Source organism: Ascaphus truei, chromosome 5 (genome assembly GCF_040206685.1).
Source record: "Ascaphus truei isolate aAscTru1 chromosome 5, aAscTru1.hap1, whole genome shotgun sequence".
Lineage (NCBI taxonomy): Eukaryota > Metazoa > Chordata > Amphibia > Anura > Ascaphidae > Ascaphus > Ascaphus truei.
In genome coordinates, this window is record NC_134487.1 from 124,052,730 (window position 1) to 124,064,975 (window position 12,246).

The 12,246-nt window shown below is 40.8% G+C and overlaps 1 protein-coding gene across 2 annotated transcripts in view; it reads left to right on the forward strand.

Annotated features, from left to right (window-relative positions):
* The window catches only part of GLT8D2 (glycosyltransferase 8 domain containing 2), a 73,186-nt gene that overhangs the window by 42,039 nt on the left and 18,901 nt on the right, over positions 1-12,246 (forward strand). For both annotated transcript variants that reach the window (XM_075600591.1, XM_075600592.1), the window contains one exon: positions 3,843-3,927. In XM_075600591.1, coding sequence (XP_075456706.1) covers positions 3,843-3,927 — 85 coding nt within the window. The remainder of the gene's footprint in view (positions 1-3,842; positions 3,928-12,246) is intronic.

Here is a 12,246-nt window from a genome sequence, read left to right on the forward strand (position 1 = left end):
ATCAAAGAGGTACAATTGGTCTGATAAGAGCCAAAGCAGGGTAACAATATATCATTACAAATATAACATAACAGAACTAGGGGAAAAATATTTCTCCCCAAGTAATGTTTACTGAGATCGGCCGATCCAGAACAAGAGTAGCAATGAATATAAATGGTAAGTAGATACAGACCACAAGGAAAAGATTGGATATATATTGTAGTAAATATACATAAACCTCTTAATGATGATGAGAGATAGTTAGGCACATAGCTAGAAATACATAAAGTTGTGACCCTTAAATGTGCTGTAAATCAGCTGAATAAAGTGATGCCCAAATTGAGCTGCACATGTAAGATAAGTAGCAGCAGTGGTAGATCTATAAAGTGCACTGGCAGCGCTCATATAAAGTCCCCTGAGATACAGAGCTCAAAAATAATGAGCAGTGGTGGTGTGTGAATAACACAGGGACATAGAGCACTGTTAACACAGCAGTGCTCTATGTCCCTGTGTTATTCACACACCACCACTGCTCATTATTTTTGAGCTCTGTATCTCAGGGGACTTTATATGAGCGCTGCCAGTGCACTTTATAGATCTACCACTGCTGCTACTTATCTTACATGTGCAGCTCAATTTGGGCATCACTTTATTCAGCTGATTTACAGCACATTTAAGGGTCACAACTTTATGTATTTCTAGCTATGTGCCTAACTATCTCTCATCATCATTAAGAGGTTTATGTATATTTACTACAATATATATCCAATCTTTTCCTTGTGGTCTGTATCTACTTACCATTTATATTCATTGCTACTCTTGTTCTGGATCGGCCGATCTCAGTAAACATTACTTGGGGAGAAATATTTTTCCCCTAGTTCTGTTATGTTATATTTGTAATGATATATTGTTACCCTGCTTTGGCTCTTATCAGACCAATTGTACCTCTTTGATGTTTTTACGTTGTGTCGCATAGCGATCTGACATGTGATTTGTGTGGGTCTGTCTTTTGTGTTTTTTATACTCTTTGTTAATAAAGTCCATTTCTATTTTTCACAATTCAGCATTTGAGTGCACCTTTTTGACCCTACTCTCCCTCCTTTTTAGTCATATTATTCCTTTGGGTCGGTAGCACCACCAGAGGGTTACCTTTTACCCTGACCTCTGGTTAACTGATTATTTAATCACACAAGGGTGATTTGATTGCGGCATCTATTGTGTGTTCCATATATATATATATATATAATCAAAAAATAAATAGATGATACCGCTCTGTGGCTAACGAAATGCTTTTATTTGTGCGAGCTTTCGAGATACACTGATCTCTTCTTCCGGCGATGTTACAATGAATGAAGCATGGATTACTTAAAAACAGTGTCTCTTGGAATGTTATCTGTGCTTGTCCTTCCCCCGGTGTGGATGTGTTTTATGGATAGAGGTGTCAAAAGGTTCCTGAAAGCAAGTGATGTAAGAGTGTGTGTGTGTATCTGTGTGAATATAAATGAATGGAGAGCCCACAGTATATACAGTGCTTTACAAAAGGTGTGTGTGGAGTGGGAGTGTATATAAATGGTGTGGGTAGGTGTGGAAATGTGAGAGATTGTAGCACAACTGAAAGTGTGTGTGGATACTATGTGGTCCCTATAGGTGTATAGGGATGGAAAAACAAGGAGTATAAGTATGTGTAAGAGACAGCTGTGTGTGCATACATATAGCACAGTATGTACAGACATGGCCTATAGCGCTCATGGGAAGTGAGTTCACTTGTGTCAGTAATGACTCATAAAATTTCGATCTCTGTTTAGGCCACCGCTAAGTGTCCCGAACAGTTGCATAAATTTGTATTCATGCAACCGTCTCTCTTTCGGTGTTTTAAGATTACCTTTGAGTATGGCAACCCTCAGATCGTTCATCTTATGGCCAGAGTCAGAGAAATATATATATATATATATATATGTAGAGGTATCAGTACCGTGTTAGCCGAGCTTCAATAATCAAAAAATAAATAGATGATACCGTTCTGTGGCTAACAAAATGCTTTTATTTGTGTGAGCTTTCGAGATACACTGATCTCTTCTTCCGGCGATGTGTGTGTGTGTGTGTGTGTGTGTGTATCTGTATGCACACACAGCTGTCTTTTACACATACTAATACTCCTTGTTTTTCCATCCCTATACACCAATAGGGACCACATAGTATCCACACACACTTTTATTTGTGCTACAATCTCTCACATTTCCACACCATTTATATCCACTCCCACTCCACACACACCTTTTGTAAAGCACTGTATATACTGTGAGCTCTCCATTCATTTATATTCACACAGATACACACACACACACTCTTACATCACTTGCTTTCAGGAACCTTTTGCACCTCTAGCCATAAAACACATCCACACCGGGGGAAGGACAAGCACAGATAACATTCCAAGAGACACTGTTTTTAAGTATACCTTTTGCTTGCTTCATTCATTGTAACATCGCCGGAAGAAGAGATCAGTGTATCTCGAAAGCTCGCACAAATAAAAGCATTTCGTTAGCAACAGAACGGTATCATCTATTTATTTTTTGATTATATATATATATATATATTTGCTATATTTTTACTTATACTTATATATATACTTATACTTGCTGTATTTATACTTTATTGGCTATATGCTAACAGTGGAGGTGTTTTGTTGCCTTTTCACCCACCATAACTTAAAATGTAATGGTATATAGGTGTGTGTATATATATATATACACACACCTATATACCATTACATTTTAAGTTATGGTGGGTGAAAAGGGCAACAAAAAACCTCCACTGTTAGCATATAGCCAATAAAGAATATCACTTGTGAGCACATTCACATGTCTTCGACAGATCTGCACCATTATCACCTAGCACAGGGGGGCGCAAACTTTTTTCCCTGCGCCCCCCTGCCGGCTGTCCCCTCACTCCCGCGCCCCCCCCAACCCCAACTTACCCTCACACCGGCGTAATGACGTCACGTTGCCATAGCAACGTGACGTCACATGACCTCGCAGCGTCATTTTGACGCCGCGTTGCCATGGCGACGCCGGGAGGAAGCCGCCGGAGCCACGGGTAAGTATGGTTTACAGAGGCCCTGCAGCTCCCCCGGCACTTAATTTAAGTGCCTTCGGGAAGCGCGCGGGGCCTCTGTAAACCCCGCGCCCCCCGTCGGCAGTCTCGCGCCCCCCCTGGGGGTCGCGCCCCACAGATTGCGCACCGCTGACCTAGCATACAGTGCTCCCACTGCAGCAAGGGATTCTGGGAAATTACATGCAACTGAGCACACAATGTGTCACCTTTTGCCTGGAATATCCATACACATGGAGCCCATTTAAGCTGATGCATCGCCGTTCACACAGCTTTTAAGCACAGCATGGGACTAGCAAAGCAAGTCAAACCACTCACAGACATGTTTCAACCTTGATGGGTATAAGTGTATATATATAAAAATTGATAAATTAAAAGCATTACATGGTGGTGGGAGGTAGTGGTTAGTGGGATTGAGTGAATTCTTAGTATTACTGATTTTATCAGAGTCATTAACTTTTTTCGCTTAACCATCTGTGTGAACACCTATGTTCTTCAGAAGCCAGTATATCAAATCAAATCGGCTTTATTGGCATGACGAAAGAACATTTCAGTATTGCCAAAGCGTGAATAATAGGGGTTGGGGGACAATAATTACACGAATACTAGGGGGTAGAGTATAATGATTGCACGGTATATGGGTACATATCAACATATCAGCACAGCTGAGAATCATTTGTGAAAATGTATAAATATTGAACTACTCAACCCTCTGTTTCCTTTTTCTTTCCCTTTTTTTTTTGCTCAAAAAGCTGAACTTTGTTCGTTTTTACCTGCCACTGCTGACCCAGGAACACGAGAAGGTTATTTATTTGGATGATGACATCGTTGTGCTAGGTATGTTTTCTAGCGAGATGTAAAAATGGAAGAATACTGGAGTGACACATATATACTGATATTTGGTCAGATAAGTGTATACAGTATATCATTACCTTGCAGCAATAAATAAATGACTCTCTATGAACTATCAACTAAAGGGACAGCCCCTTCCAGGAACAAAAGGAGTTAAAATAGTGGCATGTTTAATACATTAAATGTAGCTGATTGGCACTTTAAAAATAGACAAGTAAAAGTATTTTTTTTTTTAATTAGTTTGTAAACCCTTAAAGGAGCAATTAAAGCAATATCCTACGTGTTTTTTTTAAATAAATCAGTTCTGTAGTTTTAGCTAATACTTACGACTTTATTTTTAAATTCACTTTCAATGAGTTAATATACTGAGCATCTTTTGATGTCTATAGCAGGCTTTAGCCCACCTCCCCAGCAGTGCAAGATCTTTGTAACACTTTCCTGTTTGTGATCATTTGTTGTCTATGTTCCCAGCAGTCTGAGCTGTAAACTGTAACAATAGATAATGTTACCATAGCAATATAAAGATACATTGTAGCTGCTGATTTACACTGACTGAAGGATTAATTTGAAACAGAAAGGCAGCCATTTAGTGAACCCTGACAAACAGGATTTTGTTGATCGATCACAGGAGAACTAAATCGATCAGCAGTTTAGGTAATTAGTTTTCAATAAAAGTAATCATATGCTGCATATATTTAAAAAACATGATTTTATATATTTTTTAAGCTGCTTGGATAGTCTCTTTAACTTTTCCATGGTAAACAAAAGCTTTACAGGTTTTGAACAATGTGTATCTAATGTCTTTACATGATAACTATAGATGACTGCTTGTCAGGTGGCTGGGTGAATGTCAGTGCTCAAAACTAGAGATGAATTGTCTTTTTTGTTTTCTTTTATTTATTTTACAATGTTTATATAATAATAATGAAGCCAAACAGATAAATATAAGTAGCTGATAAGCTTGCATTCAGCTGAGCCAGAGAAAATAGTAACATATTCATTTATTACAGGATGTAAATTGGTTCAACTGTTGCTTTAAAGGAAGGCTGCATCTTTAAAGCAAGACAAGGTGACCTATCTTCTAAGGTGTTTTAGAACAGATGTGGCCAACTTCAGTCCTCAAGGGCCACCAACAGGTCAGGTTTTATGGATATCCCTGCTTCAGCACAGGTGGCTCAGTTGTTGACTGAGCCACTAATTGAGTCACCTGTGCTGAAGCAGGGATAGCCTTAAAATTAGACCTGTTGGTGGCCCTTGAGGACTGGAATTGATCATCCCTGTTTTAGAACATGGATGATCACAGCATAGTAATCGTGATGTACATTGAAAGCAAGGTACCTTGACATGTACCATTGTAATCAGGAGTCCACTGTAAACATATATTGTTGATACAAGGTGAACAGGATCGGACAATGAGCATGCACGCCCAGCTCTAGATCTAGGCAGCATAATAATAATAATAATAATAATAATAATAATAATAATATTTATGCTAGGAAAAGGCATAAGGGATATTCTGAGGTAATATTTAAAACAACCAATAGATGGCATATAACGACAAACAATAACTGTGAATACAGGATACTCTGTCTGATATCTGTAAAATAGCCAATCATGCTAGGTCTCAATAATCTCTTCGGTGTAATTACTGTAGGTGTCAGTTTCCTCTGGCTGCCATTCTTCAGCAGAGGCAGGTACACCAGTTACAGCTGGGCTAGGACACCCTGACATCTCCTTGGGTGCCTTGGGAGCAGGGCCCCACTAGTGATGATAGGGACACATGGGCCACGGTGATCTAAGTCTTGTACACTGCCGACACACTTTATTCGAGCTTGGCTAGTCCCACGAATTCGGGTATACCCGGGTGTATTGAGGTTTGTGACTGTTTTCTGCCCGAGTGCATTGAGTTATTTTCCAAGCAGGGATTGAAGCATTTTATTCCCGCTGGCTGCAATACTGCACAGTATATATATATATACTGCATTACAATTCATGAATTTATGCCATCTGGTAGACACGCGAAGCATTGCAGCCTATTAAATCCTAATCATTATCATTTAATAGATCAGCCGCCCATCAGCCAGGCATGAACCCAGGCTGGGAAGGCAAATGCAACGGGGCTTGTCAGAGGTGAGGAGTGGCGCATTCCAGGTATCTGCCAGGTACATACCGGGTATTTGCTCGAATAAAGTGTGTCGGTGCAGTACTAGCAATACACTCATCCAGAGTGGTTGCCCCTCAAGTGTTTCCCAATCGGCCCTCCTGCATCTACTTCCCTGATGGGGGTTGTAGGCGGACACTCACAGAGGTATGCAAGGGAGACTGGTTATGGTGAAATTAAATAAGGCTTTTATTGCGCCTGTTTCCTTAACATCAGGAAACCATCCAAACAGGGGGTAAACAAAGCTTCTATTCACTTGGGAGTATTTCTAGGGAAATACTATGCACTCCACAACTCCCTTTAGATAAGCATATCTCCCAGCCCCAAACATATAGCACGAAATGAACAGATATAAAAAGTCTTATAAATGAAAGTCTTATCTGTTAGCTGGGCTGTTGTAGGGGAAGCTTCTCTGCTCTCTTGGAACCGCACCCTTGTGTGCACAGGAAATGTCAGGCTCCAGGTTAGAATCTTGTCCCCTTTGTCTTGTGGTCAGCTTGTCGCTCAAGACATCTTTCCTTCCTTGGTTCAGCCCCGTTGTGGACTAAGTAATCTCTGCTCTGTCTCCAAGTTCAGCTCAGGTGTGAGCTAAGGAGTCTCTCTTCCTGTCTCAAAAGACAGGCTTTTCTAAGCAATCTAATCAGGCAGGTGGTGTTTGTTAACTGACTACCAGCAGTTAACCACCACACTGGTTTAGAGTCACATTACCTGAACAGGGATAACTCCCCTGTTACAGGGATCAGTATACTAGATACACTGGCATCCATCTCCTCCGCGTGTACATGCACTGCAGATGGTATTCTGCCATGGAGGCCTGCGGGAATTGAAGGTTGTTGGTTCTCACTCAAACAGAGCAAACCCTTGAAAGGATTGGGTGGGGGCACCCCACAGTCCCCTGTAGTAGATCAGTTGCCCCCCTCCACCTGGTCCACAGTGATCTGGGTTGAAATACATATCCTCGTCCACTGTCATAAGCACACAGAGAATTCACAGCATGGTCATGCAGCAGAATGCCTGTATAGAGGCATCTGGCGCACAAGGTCTGTAAAGACAGAGATCCTACAAGTCTCCTTTGGCCAAAGCCTCTGGGCTGGATTAAGAACCATAGTTCAGTGCTTCCATCAAACTTGTTTGTCTCCTTTGTGGAATGCAAGGAACTGCTGCTTCAGGTCTCCCCTTCCCCCATATAGTTATTTCATTCCCTTCTAACGCCTTCCTCCAGAATGGGATCTTTAGGTAAACCACTGTTGCTATGTGTCGCAATAACACCTTTAACCTATTCAGTTGTGCTAACAATACAGCAACAAAAGACAGAAAAGTCCAAAGCTACATCCAATATGACAAAAATACACAGTGAAATACCTATATATTCTCTTAAAAAATGGTAATTTAGTTAAACCCTTTGGCCACAGCATTATAAGCCTGGAAGCCACATGACCAAATTTGCAGGTCCTAACACTACCTGATTAAAATTCTCATCTACCCCCATATTTGGAGGGAGAATGATCACATTTGATCTGTCCAAACCCAGCAACATAAAAAAGACCTGCTAACTTGGAAAGTGGGGAGGGGCAAGCTTAAACCATGGGGGGAAGGGACCACTAACCTCCAAACAGCTGAGACCAACTGGAAAAAGTTAATAAACGCACAGAATCCCAGCAAGCTCCAGAAGCCCCAAAACATACCACATTATATTATATTTAAAACCAGAGACAGAACATGAACCACAGACAGAGCTCAGTGCACATCCAGTTAAACTTATACACGGTACAGTGCCTAAATATATATGTGTAGATATCTATTAAATAAAATGGTCTTTTAGTTTAACATTTTGGCCAAAGTGTTGTAAGCCCCTGAGCCACTACACGGCAGACCACATTTTAAGGGTCCCTAACACTAATATAAAGTCTTAATAACCTGTGCATTACCAGGAAGAATGATTTATAATAAATCTGTCAAAATTAGTTGCATAGTTCTAAGTCTGATTGAAGCTTTTATTAACCTGTACATTACCAGTAAAAGCACTCTGTATTAGATTTGTCACAATCGTACTGCAAGCAAGCAAGTTCCCCTGAGAGTGGGAGATGCTATGGAGTGAGCTTTTACCCACTTAAATGTGGGAGGGGGTGAGCTTCAACAAGATAGGAAGCGCCACCTTCCAATCAGCTAAGACCAGGTGAACAAGAATTGTAAAAACATACAGGACACCTGCAAGCTCATATTAAACCCCCAAATTAACCACAACATATATATAAGCATATAAGTGTCACAGAGGAGTGCTACTGAGCATGGCAATATATATTTAAAACCAGAGACAGAACATGAAACACAGACAGAGCTCAGTGCACATCCAGTGAAACGTATACACGGTACAGTGCCTAAATATATATGTATAGATATCTATTAAATAAAATGGTCTTTTAGGTTAACATTTTGGCCAAAGTGTTGTAAGCCCCTGAGCCACTACACGGCAGACCACATTTCAAGGGTCCCTAACACTAATATAAATTCTTAATAACCTGTGTATTACCAGGAAGAATGATTTATAATAAATCTGTCAAAATTAGTTGCATAGTTCTAAGTCTGATTGAAGCTTTTATTAACCTGTACATTACCAGGAAAAGCACTCTGTATTAGATTTGTCACAATCATACTGCAAGCGAGCAAGATTCCCAGACAGTGCATTCGTATGATGAAGGCATATATATATATATTATCACTTGTGAGCACATTCACATGTCTTAGACAAGTCTGCAACCCTGCCTTTCAACCATTATCACCTCGCATACAGTGCTCCCACTGCAGCAAGGGATTCTGGGAGATGACATGCAAATGAGCACACAATGTGTCACCTTTTGCCTGGAATATCCATTCACATGGAGCACATTTAAGCTGATGTATTGCCGTTCACATAACTTTTAAACACAGCATGGGACTGGATATTCCAGGCAAAAGGTGACACATTGTGTGCTCATTTGCATGTCACCTCCCAGAATCCCTTGCTGCAGTGGGAGCACTGTATGCGAGGTGATAATGGTTAAAAGGCAGGGTTGCAGACCTGTCTAAGACATGTGAATGTGCTCACAAGTGATATTCTTTATATATATATATATATATATATATATATATATATATATATATATATATATATATATATAATACTGAGTTAAGTTATGGTGAGTAAAAAAAGTGACAAAAACCCTCCACAGGAAAGCAAATATGCAAATATAGCTGTATGCTCATCTGCATGTCTTAGGCAGGTCTGCAACCCCGCCTTTCTCCATTATCACCCAGCATACAGCACTTCCACTGCAGCAAGGGATTCTGGGAAATGACATGCAAATGAGCACACAGTGTCACTTTTTGCCTCAATAACCATTTTTAACATGGTTCCCTATAGGCTTAAGCTTGCTGCATGGTCACAGCTTTGAGCACATATATATTGTGGCAGGACGGCCTCGCGGCGGGGTCAGTAAGACGCTTGACACGATGGGAAACGTTCAACTATAGTGGTTTATTAGCCGCAACCAAAATAAGTACGGGTGCACTGTCCCTTTAAGAAACTACTTTCTTGCAAATTAAAGCCTAGTCCCATTAGGGACACTAACTCACTTCTTGTGCCCTTACTAACAGGACAGCCAGCTAATCTGGTCATGCCCAAAACATGCTACACAAACGATAACCAATAAGCATAATAAGAATAAAGTCTTATCTGTTTCAGCTCCAAACAGCAAACAGGATCACGGTTCCGGGGAGCAGGCTGTGTCCAGCCTCGCAGCAATGTTTATCTTTATCCTGGGTTGGGGTCCCAGCTGGTCCCAGTAGCAAAGCTCCTCGCAGGACTGGGGACCAGAGCAGCAGCAGCTGCTACGGCTTCCTAGCCGGGAGAGTTCTCTCCACCTTCCTGTGGAAAAACAAGCTCCCTGTGTGTGTGTCACTTCCTGCTTTTAAACCTGCAGTCTCTCAGGCCTCCTGCTTAATTAGGCTGCAGGTGTGCTTCCTTCTGTCTGAGGAGATTAACACTCTGTGAACTGGCTGCAGCGTCTCTCCATTCACTATTCCAGCCTACTGAGTCAGTGACTCTGTCACAATATATATATATATATATATATATATATATATATATATATATATATATATATATATATATATATATATATATATAAATGTAAATACAACTGTATGCTCATCTACATGTCTTAGGCATATATACCTTCATCATACGAATGCAATGAGAGCAGAATTTTCTTAGGGGTTACAGGGTAAGCTTTATATGTTATTTTATACTCTCAGATTTGTTTGGGTTTAAAACCATTCTCCAAGCCATAAATGTCACAAAAGATTGAAGGTTGGCCTGTCCTTGTCACAGGGACAATGGTTTGGGCTTTAAAAAGAATGAGTTTGAATATAAAAAATAGAATTAATCCAGGGGGGTGTTATTGAGTTCTCATATCTTCAACTTCAAAATCAATACTGTATTATTAGTTGGTAACATATAGGGTCTGTTTTCTTCTTTTATTTTATGAAACTGTGTGTGGCGTGTATTTGTGTGTGTGTGTAATATATATATATATATATATATATATATATATATATATATATATACTGTATATATATATATATATATATATATTACCCTGAGGAAGTCGCCACAGCGTGACAAACACGTTGGGACTCTTTGTTACCTAGACCCTTGTCCATTACTTATTGGTATCCCTATACCCACCAGGTATAGGGATACCAAGTTCTTTTTGCCATTTATTTTACCTTTTTATTCCCACGGGAGCTGCTTGCTGCGTGGATATCGCAGCTGATAGCGCTTATCTCACTAGCGCAGAGGACAGAGGCTCTACAGCTTCAGAGACTCGCTGGCACTGGATTCTTTAAATCACAGTTGATCGCTGCCTGGCAACCCCCCTTACCTGTGACATGATTGCTGAGTGTAACATCCTAATTTCAGCGTTTTGTTACCTCCAGTCACCGCTGTTTGTGGTGTGGATGCCCCGTTCAGAACCTTAGGCCTCGTTCAGGGTGCAGGCTTCGGAGGGAGGGCGTGCTGCCGTGCGAGCTGCCGTGGGACACAAAGTATTCAATTTGAATACTGGTTGTCAGGGTAGCAGCTGCCCTGTCTCCGAAGCCCGGAGTTGACGCTGGCTACAGTTTCAATAAACAAAAAAATCGTTTTTTGAAGCTGCAGCAGCGTCACTGGGACCTCGGCAGCCAATGAAATCATTCTTGAGAATGATTTCAAGACTGCAGCCTCGATTCCTAACATCACGTCTGTAGCCCCGCCCCCTCCTCAACTCCTGAAAAGTCTGCTGGGGATGAACACACATCGCCCAGCAGACTGCCGCCCTCCCTCCTGAACGCCCCCCCTCCAACTCCTGCCTCTGGCACCCTGAACGAGGTCTTACATTGTCAGAGCGGAGAAGAGCGGCTATTACAGCTTTGGAGACCTGCATATGCTGGATTTTCCCAATTACAGCTGATCAGTGTTTGGGGATACTCACTTCATCTGAGACGTCCTCACAGAGTGACACATTCAAACTTTCAGTATTTTCTCTTGTCAGATCTGGCACATCTCTACAATATTTTCAAATATCACCAAGAGAGCCACTGAGGGTTCACCCATCTCATTTAATCCTCCAATTGTTCAGCTGGATCCCGAGTGGTAACAGTATTACCTTCATGACGTTTTATTAAGAACTGATTCTGACTTATTAATTACATTATTCTGTACCTTGTAGCATGCGCGTCTTCTTCTTCTTCTTCTTCTTCTTCTTCTTCTTCTTCTTCCATTTTCTACATTCTAACCACGTTGGGAAGGTTTTTTTCCAACTAAAGCTGCTCAGTCTCCATTTTTGTTATTCCCAACAAGTTTATGTTATCATTTTGTTATTGACTAATTGGGCACTATTTTGTATCACTAATTATACACTATTCTCTAATAAGCTAATTTGCACTATATATGGTAACATTTGTTTGATTGTTTTATATCCACCATCAGATATTTAGTGTTATGAAACTTTTTTATATTATGGTTAGTGACACCCAATATTAGTCCAGCACTTATTCACTTCATTTAACTTCACACACGCACCAAGTGAGCACTCTTGCTACACACACACACACACACACACACA